Below are 19,952 nucleotides of genomic sequence, written 5' to 3'. Positions count from 1 at the left end.
TCTACTATATTTTACCAGCTCTAGCATCAATCATTCATTGATAGTTGATTTGCTCTTCTATTTTTAGGCTTCCAAGGACTACATTGGTATGGCTGTGAGAAATGGTCGTCTCATTTGTGTTTATAACCTGGGAGGCAATGAAGCCGAAATAGAAGTGGACCCATCAGTGACTGAGAGTAACACTGAGGAAGCTACTTTGGATCGTGTGAAGTTTGAAAGGTACGAGACTCTTAAAATACAAACGACTCTATCCCTTTTTTCTGTATCATATTTAGACGTTACTTTATTAATAAAATGCACTATTCCTTTACTTTTTCCCTTGGCTTTTAGGATTTACCAGTATGCAAAGTTGAATTACGTTAAAGCAGCAACCTCAGACAAGAAGACTTTTGACAGTAGCAGTGGGAGCAGTCACACACTCCTAAATCTGGATCCCAACAGTGTTGTCTTTTATGTGGGAGGATACGCACCAGATTTTCAGGTAAATAGAAATATCATTCTGGCCTGTAAAAGTGTTTAATCATCATAAATAGGGATTTTTAACCATTGAGTATTCTATAGCTAATACTTTTGATTATTTATACCATGTTATAGTGCTTCTTGGATGGCAACATGTAGCTTAAACAATATCATTTATTTGGAATACATTTTAATAGTTACAGCTTTCAGAGTAACAGCCGTGTTAGTCTGTATTCGCAAAAAGAATAAAAAGAAAAAAAATTTCTTTTTGCAAATAGTTACAGCATTACTGTTTTCATGTCTGTGTCAACATTATTAAATTGATGTTGATGTTTTGGTTGGGTTTTTTTATGGCTCTTTTATTTTTTGCAGCCTCCCAGTGCACTAGACTACCCTCGTTACCAAGGCTGCATTGAATTAGACAACCTAAATGAGAATGTTATTAGCCTGTACAACTTCAAGAGGACATTTAATCTCAATACCACTGAAGTGGAGCCATGCAGTAGGTAAGAAATAAACACAGCAAGTGTTCTACATTAAGAAATTGAAAAAACGTTATTACTGATAAATTAAGATTAAGTGTATTTCCTGTTGATGTGACCACTTAAAATCAGGGAAAATTACCATTTACTAAAGCATTCATACCCACAGCAACTTCAGTTCACATACCCTGCCACCCAAATATTCTAATAACCAGACACATATTCAAACACCTCAGCTCCATGGCATACAATGTTTGGCTTCTTTATAGCCTAAAATGACATTAAAAAGAAACATCAGGTCACTAAAATATTTTAAATAAGATTTTTCTTCTCTAGAAACCATATCTTAATCCCACTGAGGTTAATGAGAAATAGACTTCAGTCGGGTCAGGATTTGGCATTACAAGAATCTGGTCACCCCTGTTACTGAATATTTTGTTTTAGGCTTTTTTAAAAATTACATTTAGTGTGGTTCTTGTTATGTCCGTGTGGTAGCAATTATTTGCTCCCATATATTCTGATTTATGATGTTTCATTGTTACAGATATAAAGCAGAGTCTGACCAAAACTATTTTGAAGGCACAGGCTATGCACTTGTCACAGCTAGAGAAGCAAATATTCCTAATTTGCTCTACGAGCAGGAAATTGAAACTACTGCAGATGAAGGCTTGGTGTTTTTTGCAGAAAACCAGGTAACTAATGGAGTGATTCTAACTTTTGAGTACTATATATACTTATAATAATTTGAAAACTGAAATTAATTGAGAAAGTGCTCGGAATAATAGCTCTCAAAACTACCATAGCCATCTGTGAAATGGATTAGCAAATTCTGTCCTATGTTTTATTGCTACTGAATATTAATTATAACACATTTTAGAAACAGACATTTAAAGAACAGATGCTGATTATAGCAGTGAATAGAGAGTGTGAGGTACTGTATGGTGAAGAATTGCCCCATTACTCACTTGAATGATGGCATCTCCATCTTAGAAGAAACAGGCTCAGAGGGAGAATTGTTGGTGGCAATGTTTTGTTGTGATGACCTGATAAGTTTTAAAAAAGGCTATTCTTGAGCCAGTCAAATCTTTGTCTTGCTTTCAAGAAGAAATTACTATTGTAATGTGCATCCCTGAAATACCCCATACAAATAGAAGGTGATGAATAATTTGTAAGGATCAAATCATCTCACTTCTCCCAAAGCCACTGAGGTTATGAGAGGCAGCTGGAAATGGAGGATGGTAGCATTAATGAAAATGCAATAGATGGGCTGCAGTTTTAACTGCTTTGACCCTGTATATGGCTCTGAAAGAGACCCCCAAAAGAGTAAGAAAAATACACTGTTGTTATGAATCATGTTACAGATAAATCACATTTTGGTAATGTAAACCTTCCTTTAAAAGGACTCTGTATACATTTTTCCTTTTCATCAAAGCAGTTATTTTTGTGATATTGGTACATGACAAAGGGAATTGTGTAACCCAAAAAAATGTAATAGTCACTTGTGCCTACCTTTCAAAATTATAGGCCAAATTCTGCTCCCAATTACTCCAGTTGAACCCATTGACTCCAATGGAGTTGTACCAGTGTAACTGAGAGGAACATTTGACCCTATACTGGTATCTGAGATGAGTGCTTTTTTGATTTAGGTATTGTGATTAGAGCTGATTGGAAAAATTCCAACAAAACATATTTTCATTAGTATTTGCCAATTCTGCAAAATCTGAAAGTTTTGCAGAGATCATTTATTTTGCCAAAGTTCCAGTGGAAACCCACCTGGTTTCCTGCAGTTTGACCTACCGCCCCCTTGACAGCTTACCTGCCAGTCAGCTGTGAGTCTAGGCTTCCAGGGTCCACAGCTCTGGGGCTGAATTCCATTTCTTTAGAGAATTTTGAAATTTGCAGATTTGTTCCAAACTGGAACAAAACCTAATTTCAAAATATTGAAATCCCACAAACCAGATGGAGTTACCTTTTTCTGCCCAGCTCTAGTTCTGTTAGATAACAGAGCAAGGAGAAACTTAGAGTACAGGTGATGATTCCTATAAACTTTGAGGCTTCAGGTAATCTGTTAGGTGCTATAACTAATGATAATATCGCCTGTTGTATTACTTATCTAATAAGAATGCTATAGACATATTTGGTATGTTTGTTAATATAATAAATCATTGCCTTGTTACCGAATTTTATTATAGCAATTTCTTTGAAATAAAAAAAGGATGCTATCAAAATTTTGTAGAGATATGATGGTACTTTTTTGAGTTGATTCGTTTTCCTGAGTTTGAGTTAATCATATATATCATTAAGAGTACATTCTAGAATGTTATCTTTTATTTTTTGCCAAAAACTTCCTTGTTATTATTTACTGTCCTGGGAGGCAGTGTGGCCCAGAGGACAGAGCACTGGATTGGGATTCAGGAGACCTCTGATCTGTTTCTAGCCCTGCCATAGGCCTGCTAGGTGACCTTGGGCAAGTCACTTAACTGCCCCATGCCTCAGTTTCTCCATCTGTAAACACCTCCTTTGTAACGCGCTTTGAGATCTACTGGTGAAAAGTGCTATATAAGAGTAGTAGTATTATTTAACTTTATTAAAATAATTTACAAGACAATAAAAATACATATGATATATTACACCGTGGTTTTTTTTCTTATTGCAGGATCATTTCATTAGTTTGAATATTGAAAATGGCCATCTGGTGTTCAGATACAAACTTGACTCACAACCTCCAAAGGAAATAGCAAGCAATAAAGCAGCTGTAAATGATGGAACATATCAGCAAGTATGTCATTTAAACAAATGATATCTTTTATTAAAAGTATCATGAACTTCTAAAAATATATAGATCATAATGGCTGAAGCTACACATCCTTTTTCAAATTCTTCTGACTGTGATGTTTTGCCTTTCTTTTTAGATGATTAGGCTAGAAAAACACTAGCTTATGTGTGAAGCTCATATGGAAATTAATCTTTACACTGCTCAATATCACGTATTTCTGTGGGTAAAGTATTCCTGGCACATAACCACTCAAACGACTTGCCCTCTTGCAAGTGTATTTGTCATAAATATAAAGGGAAGGGTAACAACCTTTATGTATGCAGTAATATAAAATCCCTCTTGGCCAGAGGTACAGAATCACTTACCTATAAGGGATTAATCAGTTCAATTAACCTAGTTGGCACCTGACCAGAAGAACCAATGGGAAAAGAAGATACTTTTCAATCTGGGGGAGGGGGGAAGGTTTTGTTTGTGCTCTCTTTGTTGTTCCCTCTTGGGACAAAGAAGGAGACCAACCAGGTAAACCAGCTCCTAACAAGATCCTAAAATAATACATCTAAAATTACAAAAATTGTAAGTAATAGCAAGAAAATGCGTTAGATTATTTTTTGTTTTAGCTTGTGAATTTTCCCTATGCTAAGAGGGAGGTTTATTCCTGTTTTTTTAACTTTGAAGTTGAGCCTATAGGGGAATCCTCTATGTTTTAAAAATCTTTTTATTACCCTGTAAAATTACCTTCCATCCTGATTTTACAGAGGTGCTTCTTTTACTTTTTTCTTTATAATAAAGTTCTTCTTTTAAAAATCTGATTAATTTTAGTGTCCTAAACATAAAGGGTCTGGTCTGTACTTTTATTAAAAGCAATTGGTTGGTCTATTATTCTCAAGCCTCCCCAGGAAAGGGGGTGAAAGGGCTGTGGGGGATATTTTGGGGAAATAGGAACTCCAAGTGGTCCTTTTCCTGAATCTTTGTCTGAATCATTTGGTGGTGGCGGCAGCAATACTGTCCAAGGACAAGGGAAGGATTTGTGCTTTGGGGAAGTTTTTAACCTAAGCTGGTAAAAATAAGCTTAGGGGGTCTTTCATGAGGGTCCCCACATCTGTACCCTAGAGTTCAGAGTGGGGAGGAAACCCTGACAGTATTGCTTTAGTTAAGGATTATCATATTAATTGCAAATACCAACAGTATTTTAATGTTTAGCTTGGTATTTTTATCAGATCAGTTTTAAGAAAAAACTTTTAACTGACCTTTATACAACCGCTTTTTTATCTCATCAGCTTAAAAGCATTTTGTGCTATTTTGTGGAGCTATTTATATGAAGTCTGCTTTGAAACACATAATCAAATCCCTTTATTGATGATTATTTTGGCCAAAAGTATAGTTAAACTCTACTGTTAAAATAGATAGATTTTTCAACAATAAGAAAATGTGACTGAAAAGTAAAAATAACAATGGTGTATGGGTTTATGTATGTATAAATTAGAGCTCGGGAAATATTACAAATAATTATTTGTGAACATACGTTCAAACTTTAAAATGATTTTCTTGTCTGTGTCCCTTTTTTGTTCAGCTTTCCTTGGATATTTTAACAGCTATGTTTACTGGCAGGAATATGTGCCTAAACAGCAAATTTTAGGAGAATATTGAAGAACATTCACAAAAGGCACATCTTGAATTCATATACATGAGTACTTAAGTCAGAAACCTAATTCTAAAAGTCACTCTCATCCAGTCAAGATGTGACCTATGTGTCCAATCAAAACAGCTCAATTTTGACTTACAAATATAAGAGCCAGAAGCAGTACTCCCAATGAACCAGCTGTAAGCAATTGGTAGGCAGAGATATGTTTCCATAGGATACGAATGGAATTTCAAACACCATATTAATTTGTAGAAATCACAACCTGTTTGTAGACAATTTGCTCACAAACAAGAGGGCTAAATTTGATGAATAACTTGTTTACTGCGAATAGTTCATGCAGCTTTCGTGCGTGTGTGTGTGTGGGGAAATGCACTGAGAAGGGAGTGGCTAGTTCAAGTTCTGATTGTAGCTGGAAAAACTGCAGAAACCCAAACTTATTAGTAAAATGAAACAGAACACACTTTTGCTAATTAAGAAACTTAGCACCTGATTTTCAATGGTACTAGTCACTCACTCTCAGAACTTCATGAGTCAGAGTGCTTCCAAACCATGTGAGTATTCAGTTTTGCCACTCAATTTTGGGTACCGCACTTGCTAGAAGGTGTGGGTTCCATTGGCTAGGACTGGAAGTTATGAGAGCTGTGTTCTGCTCCCTCTCTGCCATTGATTCACTATGTGAACTTAGAAAAGTCATGTCACCTTTCATCACCTCAGTCTCTTTTGATGTAAAATAGGCATAATGATACTTACTCTTCTTTCAAAAGTGCTTTGAGATCTGCAAATATAATGCATAATCTAAGTACTATGATTATATCTATTCATTGCTAGACCACTCATGCACAAAAATCTGCATACATACCTCTTTTAAGCATTTGTTACTTACAAAATGTAGTGTAAATCCACTTGAAGCAATGCAGTTACTCTTTATTTAAACTGGTGTAAATCAGAACAAAATTAGACCATTTGTATTATGCTATGTTTGCACATTTTGATGTGCTAAATTATTCTTGTTTATTTTGTGTGCACTAATTCTCACTATCTGTCCATTTCAGATTAAATTATACATTTCTGGGAGACAAAAGTTAGTTTCGATTAATCCTGGGATTAAAGCCAACATCAATGTCTTTAAATTCACCACATACTACCTGGGTGGAATTCCATCTTCTCTGCGGGAACGGTGAGTTACTATTTTAAAAAGTCAGCAGGCCCAGCCTTTCTGTTGGGTACACACTCAACTGACATCAGTAAAAGGTTTTGGTTGTATCCTATTGGAGGGCTGGGTTCAGATTCTGTATGTTGTATGTGATGTGTATATATATATGTCAAAAACTGTGAGTTGTGGAAAATCATCTGGCTCTTTGTTAATTGGGTGACAGGACATGACAGTGAAAATTTGTGTGCAAAAAGGATTCATCTTGGAATCTGCTATTTTATTTTTCTATTTCATATCATTCTATTGACTGACTGTTGTACTATTGTGTGATTGAGGTAACAAGTTACATTTTTCTCTCTGAAACCAGCTTTAATATCTCTACATCTCCATTCCGTGGCTGCATGAAGAATGTAAAAAACCCCGTCACTGCATCTGTTACTTTTACTGAGACCATTGGTGTCAGTAGGAAGTGTTCCAATGACTGGAAGGTAATTTGCAAAGTTGCTTTTAATATGTTTGTTGTTCACAGATTCATAGAAGGAACGGTTAAATCATCTAGTCTGACCTCCTGTATATCACAGGCCATTAACTTTCACCCAGCCTTGTGTTTGGCTAAAGCATAACTTCCAGAAAGACATCCGGTCTTGATCTGAAGACATCAAGAAATGGAGAATCCACCACTTCCCTTGATAGTTTGTTCCAATGATGGATTACCTTCACTGTTAAAAATTTGTGCTGTATTTCTAATTTGAATGTCTGACTTCAACTTCCAGCCATTGGTTCTTGTTATACCTTTCTCTGTTAGATTAAGGAGCCCTTTTTAGTACCCAGTATTTACTCTCTGTGGAGGTACTTACACACTGTAATCAAGTCTCCTTTCAATCTTCTTTTTGATAAATTAAACAGATGGAGCTTTTTTATTCTCTTGCTGTAAGGCATTTTCTCAAGCTCTTAAATCATCTTTACAGTTCTTTCCTGCACCCTCTCCAACTTTTCAGCATCTTTTTTAAAATGTGGACGCCTCTTTACCCCTCTTCACTACCCCCGTGTTTATGCAACCCAGTATCACATTAGCCCTTTTCGCCACAGCATCATATTGGGAGGTCATGCTTAGTTGTTTGTCTACTGTGATCCCTAAATCCTTTTCATAATCACTGCTTTCCAGGATGCAGCCCTCCATTTTTAGTTATGGCTTGTGTTCCTTGTTCCTGAATGTCTAACTTACCAAGCTACCCAGGTCACTATGTATGACTGTTCTGGCCTCATGATTATTTACCACTCTGCCAATCTTTGTGTCATCTGCAAATATTATCAGCAGTGATTTTTATATTTGCTTCCAGATCATTGATGAAAATGTTGAACAGTGTTGGGCCTATTAGTATTGAACCTTAAGGAACCCCACTAGAAACACCCCACTCAGTGATGATTCCCTTTTGACAATTACTTTTTGAGATGTCAGCCAGTTCTTAATCCATTTAACCTGTGATATTGCATAGTTCTAAATTTTCAATCAGAATGTCAGACGTACTAAGTCAAATGCCTTACAAAAGTCTAAATATATTACATCTATGCAGTTATCTTTATCAATCAAACTTGTAATCTCATGAAAGCATGGAATCAGGTTTGTTTGATCAGACTTTTGTTTCCATAAAATCATATTGACTGTCCTTAATTGTATTTCTGTACTTCAATTATTTATCAATTGAATCCAGTATCAGCTTTTCCATTGATCTGCCTAGGTCTGATGTCAGGCTAACCAGGCTATAGTTACTCAGGTCATACTGCTCGCAGTTTTTGAATACTGGTACAGCGTTAGCACTCTTCTAGTCTTTTAGCATTTCTCCAGATTTTCAAATTATGTACTTTTATTCTTAAATGATCTTGAAAAATGTGACTAGTGGACCAGTAGCTGTCTCTGCTTTGCGGAACGCATTGGGTGATATTGTGTATGCAGTCTGCATAGGTAGTCATCTCTTACTTCCTTTTCCTACCCCGATGGATCCTCTGAGTTTTTGTCTGCATCCCAGGGGTGTCACAACTTCAAACGTGCAAATCCATCCCCAGAGCCCTTTTCACTATTCTTCCTGCTGCAGCCAACTGGGTGGGACTCCCTTTCAACTCTGTGTATGCCACTTGGTTTGATCGTGGTAGTCACTTCCTGTTGAAAGACTCTTGTCACTCCTCCTCCTCCCTTTCCACTGAGGTTGAGTCTGCTGCCACTACAGCACTCTTGGCCTCACTGCCTAATGGATAAATGAAAGGGATTCAAATCTGAATGTATTCATTCCAGGCCAAAGTTCATTCATGTGGACAGCGACCCTGCCTGCCTACTTTTTGTCTTTGAATATAAAATCATCTGGCCTTTTCTGATAACATAGACAGTAAACAGAGCAGAGCCGTGTATCATACTAAATGGGCCTCAGTTTACTTACACTGGTTCAAATCAAGATTAACTCCATGGATGCCGACAAAGTATATATACTTGTTCTGTACTTGGAAACTCAGGTACTGTACGCTCAATTTGTCTGTTATATGTTTTCAGTTAGACTCCATTCATGTGTATATTAGCTTGAATAAAAGAATGAGAGACTTATCTTAGGCAGTCCAGTAAAAAAAGTGATACATGAAAACCTAATTCATCATCTCTTTGCCTTTTAGCTTGTGAGATCTGCAACTTTCTCCAGGAATGGAATACTGGGTTTGAATGCTGAGGGTTTCCCATTTCCCAGCAATTTCCAAGTCGGATTTAGCTTTCATACGTTGGCACCCAGTGGAACATTATTAAATTACAATATATGGGTATGAAACATTCATTTTTGTTTCTGTTTGGGACAGGAACATTTTTCAAAATCTCACTTTCTTGCAGAATGGGAAAACTGTTTCCTGCCCAATTCTACTCACAATAAGATCTGGTCCAAAAAAATTGAGTTTTGAAATTTTTCATTGACAAGAATAGACCTTTTGTGGTGGAAACTCTCCCTTAAAACAGTGGTTCTCAACCTTTACAGGAGGCTGATTTGTCCTGTGTACCCCAAGTTTCACCTCATTTAAAAACTACTAGCTCACAAACTCAGAAATAAAGATATGAAAGTATCACAGCACACTATTACTGAAAAATTGCTTACTTTCTTATTTTTACCATATAATTGTAAAATAAATCATGACCCCCCCCACCAGGTTGAGAAACATTGATATAGTATATAGAGCAGTATAAACAAGTAAATGTCTGTATGAAATTTTAGTTTGTACTGACTTTGCTAATGCCTTTCATGTAGCCTGTTGTAATACTAGGCAAATATCTAGGTGAGTAGATGTATCTCCTGTACGCGTACCCCTGGTTGAGAACCACTGCCTTAAAATGTTCCCATTTTCCAACCATGACTATTCACAGCACTCAGACAGTATGGGTAAACTTAGGTAAAGGGAGATTAAATGACTTGCTTGCTAATATGAAGTGCAGAGAGAAGTGACTCCACTGGAGGGGCAGAATGTACAAGAAATTCCTGTGTGCTTGTGCTTCTGGAGGAAACAATGGCATTCAGTAGGTGGGGAGTTCAATCCCTACCTCTGGTAAAAGTCAGTTAAAAATCGTTTAAATAACGTTTTTATTTTTTTGCATCCCAAAGTCTGGTGTAGGCTGGCAGGTCTCTTCCCTTCTCCAGGAGCTATGTTAATTGCAGGGGTTCTGGAGTAGTATGATTTGGGAGATTACCCTGGGAGAGGTACAGCTTTTGGGGTGGCCCAGAACAGTTTTGTGGGAAGGAAGGTTTCCTCCCATGGAGCCATGTTGGATTCCAAGAACTCTTGGGAGCAATGCATGCTGCCACGCTGACTTACGATTGGGACTTGGGTTCATGGTGATATCAGGAAAACCTGAAGCTGCCTATATTTAATGATAACTTTATAGGATTATTTTATTTTTTTAGCCTAATATTCTTACCATCTTTCTGAGAGACGGCTTTGTAGTCGTAAAGATGACAGATGAGGAAAAACAATCCAGCAAGAAATATGAAGATGGTTCAGTGCATTATGTGTCAGTAATCAAAGATGACAGGATGTAAGTCCAGTTCTGTGTTTGGTTTTTGAATGGAATGCAAGCCTTGGTTAGAAAGAGAAGATTGTAGAATGTTTTCTTGACCTGATGTTTGGTTATAAAACGGTACATAGTTAAAACTAAATTCTGAATTGTGCTAGCAGTGGATATGGACATTCTGAAGCATTGGCTGATTCTTGATCTGTATATTTGCATGTCAATACCTGCTGAGTTCCAGTTCAGCTCCTATACTTCACAGCAACACTGGTAGTCTGAGCTTTCAAACCAAAAGGCTTGAATCTGCCTTTCTGTGCGCTACGTGTCTTTCTCTGTGGTTGGGCAAGACATAGCATTGGACAGCTTCTCACACTCATAGTCTTCACATCTTTGAGTGTAAACTGCAAACCTATCTAATGTAGCTGTTTTACAGGCCTGAGGAGGAAGGGTAATATCTCTCCTAATTTTCTCGATATTGATCTCCTATATAGATTACGAGACAATTTACTAAAATTTATCTAATTTACTGAAAATTAGATGACTTCTAAAACACACTGGTCTCTGTAGGGTTATATAAAAACTTGTGCTGGCTAAAAAAGAGGGGTTTGAAAAATAGCCTGTGATTGTATTAAAGTCTTGGTCTAATGATAACGTTCAGAGTTTTTCTGTAGTAGCAGTGTCCAACTTGTCAAATTCTGTTTCCTTTTGGCATAAGTGATAGAATCCTGGCCCCACTGAAGTCAATGGAAGTTGTGCTGTTGACTTCACTGAGGCCACGATCTCACCCAAAGAATGTAAGGTGACGTTCTGCTCTCATTCTAACTGTACTGCACCATTTTAAATATGGTTAAGTAGTGAACTAGTACGGGTATAAAACCAACGGAAGTGATAGGAGACCAGGCCTGTAAACGCATTCAGAATTAAAATGTAACTGGAAGGCATGTGTGTGTCAGATCTTTCTTTAAAAAAAATTCATTTAGCTGGTAGTGTGTTTTTCCTAAATTTTTCACTCTTATTTGTATCCATCTTGTTTCAGGGTCAAGCTCCTGGTTGATGACCTGCCTGTGTCAATGGTTGTTGAACCTCAAGGAATGTCTAGAAAATTAAGTCAACCTATAAAATTGGGTGGTGATAATTTTGAAGGCTGCATCTCCAATGTCTTTATACAAAGGTACTTAACTCGGGAGTATTTGCAGACATTGGGGTAAAGAGAGAAATGTCCTGTTTTCCTTTATGAGTAACTGGAATTGCTTCTCACTAATCTGCATTTCTTCTAGATACATGAAACCTTGCTGAATGCATAACCTTGTTGCACAACAAATACATTCCTGTATTTGGCCAATTCATCACTTTTATAAGATTTAATGGAGTTTGATCTTTTGATGTATTGGAAGATCACTCTGAATTGTATTCCTTCACTAGAAGTTTGGTTTAAAAGCCTCATTATATTGGAATGCGTATATTGCAACGCCCAAAGTTTTCAAACATCTTTGCCTATATTATAGTCATCAAAAATACATGTGCAGCCAGATAATTGCATGAGCAAGAAACATTTGTATATGCAAAATAAATAATTACATCAATAAATGGGGGTACTTGTAAAAAGACCTGATTGCTGGTTTATGTTACGCATTTGTTACTCAGTTTTTTCCCTCCACATCCACCTGGTGGTAAATACATCTTTGCAAGCCCAATTTAGAAGAGAAATTTCACCGTAAGTGTTTTCTTTCATTAAGTTAAATCCTATCACAGGTATTCTCCCAGCTGGGGCCTGCTTGTTTCTACTGACTATTGAGTGTTTGGATGTGCATGAGTGTGTGTGGTTTCACAAAAAATATGTTGTATTTTTGGTTTGTATATATCTTCATTAAATCTTTGCCTTAGCATTGTGAAGTTGTGCAACATGTATACTAACCTGTCCGTCCATCTGTGATTTACCAAAATTGGAGAGATTCCTTAAACCTTACAACCTACATATGTGTACATTTATTCTCATTGATTTAGCCTTTGCACAAAGAAGATTGGTATAAAAGTGTTTCTGGCAACAGGGCAGAGTTGCACAGTAACAAACTGATAGTTTTTTTTAGCCCTCACACTTGGGCATCCAGTTGAGTGGGAGTGTGGCTGATCTAGCAAGACTGTAGGTTTGCCCTGACCAATCCTCTTCTATCGCTAATCAGCAACACCTTCTTACTCTAGTCCAGAAGGTTCGACACTGCCAGAGTTACTGTATTCCAGCTCCCTTTTCTCAATGGCAACAGCATTTTTTCAAGTAGGTAGTTTTTGGTAGGCTCCTAAATTCAGTTGAGGATGCAACAGCAGTGGCTTACCTCAGCAGTAGGACTGTAGCAGAGGTGGGATGTTTCAGGCAAGAGCTCCAGACTACAGACTCCTTTCATGTTTCACAAACTTCCCACCCCGTAGGTCATGCAACATCTTCAAGGATTCCCCCCGCCACACACACACACTCACCCACCCCACCCCACCCCCCTCCCGGAAGCAGCTGATACTTTTATTTAGGCTTGGCCTGCTAAAGCTGCCAGAGGCACAGCACTGGACTCTATAAGCCACCTACTGTATAAGTGATTGGGATTTCCTGGTGACATCACATGCTAATACAAAATATAGAAGTTCTTACAACAGTAATTCTGGATCTGCCTGTGCCAAGAGTTTAGAATCACTCATATAAATCATACTCTTGTGACAGGTGAAAATTGGTAGATGTCCCTTGAACAGACTATCACTGAGAGTAGATCTACCTTGTAAGGCTATATGTCCAAACAATGCAGCTCTAGAATATATGGTGGTTTTCATTAAATAATATAGATGATAAAGGGTGGTCTCCTATAGCGCTCATTCTCATTCCTCATGTTTATTCCCTATTCTAGGACAGGTCAGCTCCCTCAAGTTCAAAATCTAATCAATTATACTGAGAAGACTGGTGTATCCGTGGGAGCCTGCAGGATGTACAAGTCACTCCAGCCAATGCTGCTGAAAGAATTAGCAGATCCTAACAGCTCTAAGATTTTCAAGGTATGTTTATGTTTACTATAAACTCCAATCCACACTGATTCTCAGGCTTAGGCTCCACCACATGAGCTGGCAGGGCTGAGGAACTGATGTTATTCCTTTTCCACCTAGCATCTGGAACAAGCTCTCCCTTCTCCTTATCCCATGCTCAATATATAACTCTCCAGAGTGATAAGTTCTTTAGCCATTCAAAGGAGGGTGTTGACTGATTCTGATGGGAACTATGAAATATGTATATTGAATTACTATCTCAGTTATACATATTAAAGATTTAAATTCTGCCTTGCAGTTACAGAAGAAAAAGTACCGTGCTTCCCTGACAGGTGCCGAAGTGCAGCTAGACCAGAAGAGCTGTGCTTTACCTACTCAGCTAAATTTCATCAGTGGAGCTTATCAGTTTGGCAACACTCCCAATAGTCATTTGCTGTATACACTTTCCCAGGCATCACTGACAGACAGGTAATGTGACAGTTCTCCACTTAACTTCTAATGCTGTACTCTCCAATTAATCTTAAGCCTTTAGGTGCTAAGGGTTATGATTTCCCCATGTGCATCTCTTTGGGAGTAATAGGGTGCACCCTGATTGTTCTGTTAGGGGCTTGACAGAGAACTTTTCCTCCCAATCATTGTTCCTCCCAATCATTGTTTCTACAGAACAAAGCTGAACAGGTTGCCTGGAATGAGATGCTTGAATTTAGTGCACATTGAGGCACAATCCAAGAATCTAAATCTGCCAACTTCAGCCCACATTCAGAAATGTGAATGGTGTAACACATAATTATGATTCCAAAAGCCACTATTGTGTTAACAAATTAATTGACTTGTGTTTGTAGGTCAAAAACTCTCCCCCTACATTCCAACAATTAAGACCAGACTGGGTGCTTCTGTTACTGGTTTCTGGGATGGAACTCTCGGAGACTGATGACCGGGTTTTTCAGAAGAGTGTCCTTTTCTGTCAAAGTTGCTTCTTCTCTTCATTTGCCAAAACTAGAATTCAGGACACAGTATATTGCCCCTCTGTTCAGAGAGGATTTTTAATTAAATTCAGTGGTTACCGAACAGTGAAGATACCCATTGGCCTTGTCTACTTTATATTCTCTACAGTACTGAGTACATCATCAGCATTCAAATACTTAATAGTAATCTCACTTTGATGTACTGGTATTATACTGGCAGAATCAGGCCCCTTGCATCTTTCTAAAGGTTATGGAAAGGTATGACAGTAAGCAAAACAAGGCCACGTTTTAATGTCTTCTCTGCTCCTCTCTTTCCACTAAAGGTCACATTTTTCAGTAGACGTACGGACTGCATCATCGGGAGGACTGATTTTTTTTGTGGGAAATAAGCCTGAGAGCTCTTATATAGCTCTTTACGTTTCAAAGGGTCGTTTTGTCTTTTCATTTGGTGCTGGAGGAAAGAAAATTAAAATCAAAAGCAAAGCAAAATACAATGATGGGCAGTGGCATACTGTAAGTATTATGACATTTAGGACAAAATTAACTGTGTGAACCATTGCAAAACATGACCCAGCACTTAATATGCACAGCCGTAAGTGCTCAGCATTTTAAAATGCCGGGAGTATATTCACCTCAACCTTGTGGAGCTAGTTCATATTGCTGAAGGTTCGTGTGGATGACAGGTCTTCCTTGTCAAAAGTCTCACGGCAGTGGCCTAGTTCTAATGCAGTTAGGATTGTGACAATACTTGTATTACTTCAGGAAAGTTCTCCAAAAAAGGGAACATTAAGGTAGGTAGTATATGTCTGTAGGATAGAGACATTATGGTTTAAGGCGTTATTCTGATGCCCGTAGGCATCTAGAAAGTCAGTGGAATTACTCTGGTTATATACCGGAGTAATGAAAAACAAGGAACCTGGATAACTGATGCTGTGCAAAATACTCCTAGTTTTTGAACGATAAGGTATTTGAAAAAACATTTTGCCCACCTACTTTCTTTTTATTTTTGCTAGTTTCAAGTGAGCCTCAAAAATGCATGCTGATTTTAGGACTATACTGTCTAACTTGATGGTTAGAGTTTTCAGAAGTACCAAAATGATTTAGGAGCACAAGTTCCATTGACTTTCATTGGGACTTGTGCTTCTACCTCACATAAGTGATTTTGAAATTCTACCCAATGTGTCTAATGGTAATTATGCTTTTCCCCCACAAAGGTGGTATTCAATATGGATGGGAAGAATGGCCATCTTATTATTGATGGTCTGAGGGCCAGGGAAGGAAAACTGGCAAGTAATTCCACCTTCAGCACTAAGCCACCAGTCTATCTGGGTGGGCTTCCATCCCTGAAAGTACAGGTAAATCATGGAGATTTGGGGGTGGTTTTTTTTCATTGCACTGCAGATGAAGACACTGAAGTATTGTAAAGGGCAGTCATGATGAGAGGGATTTAGATTACTAAGGCCATCTATACGTAGTGTCCACAAATTCCTAATTATAGACACACACCCCTTCCCCAACTGTGTGCCCAACCTTCAGCTTGACATAAATTATCAGCATTTTACTCTATAAATTGATTGCAGCCATGTGCTGCTCCTGATTCCCCTTTACCTGCAAAAGTCAAATTCCTCTTTTCTCCAAGAGCACCCTTTCCCCTTAGAGCATTCACTTCAGCAGATCCTTAAGGTGTCTCCAGCTAAACTAGATTTAGTAGTATTCAGTACCAGATGGAGGGATTCCCACTTACTAATCACTGTGATTTTAGGAGGGATTATAGATGTAGAACCTGATTCTAATCTTAGATATGCATTACCTCTGTTATCTTTAAAAATGACCTGTTAGGTATGTGCATCACTACACAATAGCTGTTTGGGGGTGGGTGAGTGCTTAGTATTTGAAATCAGAATTAGACTGTTAGATTGTCAACATTTGGATGTATCATTGGAAAACAGCTATTCTACAAATAAGATTTTGCAATAACCCTTTCAAGATTTCAACATTTCTAGCACGCTTGACTCTTTCATAGTTTACTGGCATTTCTTTCATGACATAGTACACATTTTCACTGTACCAGGGACAGTCTTTAGGTGCATTTCATACTTGGGTTTTCTACCAACAAACAATGCTAAAGAACTGCTTGGCTGATCTGTTATTAAAATAATAGCCAGCATGCTCTAATTTATTGTTATATTATTATTAATTTATTATTAATTATTATTATTATTTATTCATGTTTTTAAATATGTTTTCAGAATATACCAAGAAAGAGTTTTGTAGGTTGCCTGAGAAATTTTAAAATGAATGGAAAGCTCATGAATACTCCTCATCGGAACACTGGGGTCCCTCCATGTTTGGATGGCTCTTTGGAGCCTGGGATATATTTCTTTAATGAAGGGGGATATATCGTCATTGGTAAGTAGTGTAGCAATCGCTATGTGGAGCTATGTCTTTATTATATAATCCACATAGATGGATAGAGACATAGTCATATAGCTATCAGTTTATTATATCAGACAGATATAGCTCCATGTTGTGTGTGTATATATAGGTGATACTTTTCCCCTTTTTAATGTGCTGTTCTGATTATTCTCCCTCCTCCCCTTCTCACACCTGCAGATAACTCTTTTGTGATGGGTTTGGAATTTAAGATCATATTTAACATTCGTGTGAGAAGCCTAACAGGAGTCCTACTCCATACTGGAAACAAACAAGGCAACTATTTAACTGTTTACATGGAAGCAGGAAAGGTGAGTGTGGGGTTTATTTCTGTTTGAACTGTATTACCATAACTAAGAAGAGAGACACCTTACTTTGAACACCAAACTAACTTCGTACAAAAGAAAACCAAATTAAAAATATGTTTAAAAACTTCATGATAGTGTCTTATAACCATCTCTGTGGAGCGTGAACCTTACATTTGCTACCATACCAGTATGAGCAGCTTCCATTGTATGCACACAGGCTTCCATCAGGCAGCTCCATGATAGTCAGTGCAGGGTGAAGGGGAGTGTCAGAGAACCCTCCTCTCCTCAGGACAAGGAGCACTTGTGGTACTCTGCTCCTCCAAAAATCTACCAGGGTTTAGGCCAGTGGATCATGGAACCATGTGCCCTCACTTCTCCCTTAGCCTTTGCCAGGCTGCTAGGAAGAGCGCAACCATTGAGCACCGACTGCTCTGTGCAGCTCCCTGTGTAGTTTCTCCGTAGCTTTCTGCACATACCCACTGCAGAATCTCAGCAGTTCTATTTTAGTATCGTGTTCAATAGTGAAGGGTGTCTCAGGGGAGTTGAAGGAAACCTGGGGAAGGAGGCAAGGGGGTGGATTTATGTGTGTATAGAGTACACACTAGCCTCTCTTAGGACTCTTTAAATGGAATCTACCTTCCTTTAAGGAAGACTGTTTGGGAGTCCAAATATTTTGACTGTGCCTTTTAAAGTGTTGGTGAAATGCACCAGTCAGTGAGTTCAGTAAATTGTTGAGAGTTGGATATTCTTTTGTCACTTCTTTCTTTTCCCTAGTAACTTGAAAAATGACTGTTTTACAGCTCACTGCCTCTGGAAATAATGGTGCTGCAGAGTTCCAGACATCCGTCACTCCTCAGCAGTCTCTATGTGATGGACAGTGGCACTCCATAGCAGGTACTGTATCCTCTTGCCTGCTCTTCTGAAACTGAAAGGGGTGGGAAGAACAAAAAAGACTGCCGCAGCCCAAATCTAATGCCTAACCTTTTATACACTAAATAATTCCATTGCTGTTTTTTCTAAGAACACCCTTTAGAATAATAACAGGTTTTAATTATTTAAGATTGCATGTAGGGAAGAGAACCTTTGGACTTTGACGTTGAACGCTTTCTCATCCCCATAGGTATTTTGGTATATGTCAGTTTGACTTGGAAATATAATGAAATAAAACTTCCCCTATAAATCACATTCCTGCAAGACAAACACTTCTTAAAATAGTAGGTCATGGCTAGTGGATGCTTGACTGGAGCAAAGTTACTGATTTACCAAATTCCTTACAGTAACTCAGAAACAGAACATTGTGCACCTAGATGTGGATGCAAAGAGCAACTACACCATTGGATCCTCTGCCCCACTTTCTGCTAACGTGGGTCATCCGCTGTATTTTGGAAGAGTTCCAGGTAATATTACTTCAAGTTAATGTTTTGTTGCTCCTCCTGGTGTTTTGTTTCTTTTTTTGAAAGAAAAAAAATCAAACACACTATGGGCCATATCCTCTCCTATAAGGGAAAAAACACTCAGGTGACAGGAGACTTAACTTGTATTATCTCATCATTTTTGTCAGGTAGGCAGGGTCTTGCGCGCTTCCTCTCTCTCTCTGACACACACACTATGTCTACAGTACAGGCTGGCATAGCCCTGTAGCATAGATGCAGCCTACGCCATTAGAAGGCATTTTTCTGTCTGTGTGGGAACACCACCTCCCTGAACAACATTAACCACCTCAACAGAAGCACTCTTCAGTCGACATAGCTATGTCTACACTGGGGCTTAGGTTGGCATAGCTACATCGGTCAGGGGAGTAGTTTTTTTCATACCTCAACTTATGTAGCTATGCCAATATAACTTTCATGTGTCCACCAAACCCCCTCTCCCCGCCCCCCACCAAAACAATGCTCACAAAAAGCCACTCCACCCATATAGTCCAAAACTCCTGAGAAGGTTCGCATACTCCGTTTGTCATAGGTGAGGGCTTGAGATGAATGTATCCTTCCAGTTATGTTAACTGAAGGGTGCATTCACACCCATCAATCTCACTGAGGTTTTAACTCAACCAATAGCAAGGTTTCACCCAGTTCATATCAACAGCAAAACATGATAAAATGTGCAATAATTTTTTAAATTATTTTATTTACCATAGTAAAGTAGTTTAGTTGAACGTGGAATGTTGGTATCATATTACATTCTGAAAGCAAAGACTATCCAATCCTCTCAATAATCAGAGATATCAAAGGGAACGTTTTAATGCCACCAGCCTGTTGTATTCAGTGCTTTACAAAACAGCTCATATTATTTAGCTGCTCTTTCTTCCTTGTCTTTACAGCAAATTTGGAAACACCGTGGCTTCCTGTTCGGGACTCGTTCCTTGGCTGTCTACAGAACATTAAAATAAATGACAAACCTGTCTCTGTCAGCAAAATTTCAGAGGTTCATGGTGCAGTCAGCTTGACTGGATGCCCTGCCAAATAACTTTGCCATTACATAATAAGGGAATTATTTGTACCCTCGTTGGGTTGGGTCTTCTGATGTACTGTATGAATTACTGCAATATGGGTTCTCCTTCCCTGATCACTGTGTTACTCTTGTCTATTATGATGTTCAAAACGGCTTACAAGTTAATGCATCTTCTGGAAGGGTGGCCTGTGCCAAAGCTAATTAAAAATGTTGGCTTTGTTAGAGTCCTTAT

The 19,952-nt window shown here is 38.2% G+C and overlaps 1 protein-coding gene across 1 annotated transcript in view; it reads left to right on the top strand.

Moving 5' to 3' along the window:
- The window catches only part of LAMA3 (laminin subunit alpha 3), a 186,313-nt gene extending 166,578 nt beyond the window's left edge, over positions 1–19,735 (top strand). The window contains exons 60-78 of the mRNA XM_077809046.1: positions 68–219; positions 331–481; positions 832–965; positions 1,486–1,633; positions 3,598–3,720; positions 6,412–6,536; positions 6,880–7,000; positions 9,171–9,311; positions 10,439–10,569; positions 11,579–11,713; positions 13,431–13,575; positions 13,862–14,031; positions 14,852–15,041; positions 15,743–15,883; positions 16,778–16,937; positions 17,142–17,272; positions 18,070–18,163; positions 18,547–18,666; positions 19,590–19,735. Coding sequence (XP_077665172.1) covers positions 68–219; positions 331–481; positions 832–965; positions 1,486–1,633; positions 3,598–3,720; positions 6,412–6,536; positions 6,880–7,000; positions 9,171–9,311; positions 10,439–10,569; positions 11,579–11,713; positions 13,431–13,575; positions 13,862–14,031; positions 14,852–15,041; positions 15,743–15,883; positions 16,778–16,937; positions 17,142–17,272; positions 18,070–18,163; positions 18,547–18,666; positions 19,590–19,735 — 2,658 coding nt within the window. The remainder of the gene's footprint in view (positions 1–67; positions 220–330; positions 482–831; positions 966–1,485; positions 1,634–3,597; positions 3,721–6,411; positions 6,537–6,879; positions 7,001–9,170; positions 9,312–10,438; positions 10,570–11,578; positions 11,714–13,430; positions 13,576–13,861; positions 14,032–14,851; positions 15,042–15,742; positions 15,884–16,777; positions 16,938–17,141; positions 17,273–18,069; positions 18,164–18,546; positions 18,667–19,589) is intronic.
- The last annotated feature ends 217 nt before the right edge of the window (positions 19,736–19,952 follow it).

This window comes from Eretmochelys imbricata, chromosome 2 (genome assembly GCF_965152235.1).
Source record: "Eretmochelys imbricata isolate rEreImb1 chromosome 2, rEreImb1.hap1, whole genome shotgun sequence".
NCBI classification, from domain to species: Eukaryota; Metazoa; Chordata; order Testudines; family Cheloniidae; genus Eretmochelys; species Eretmochelys imbricata.
The sequence above is the reverse complement of the archived record's forward strand: the minus strand, read 5'-3'. Positions and strand labels throughout refer to the sequence as shown.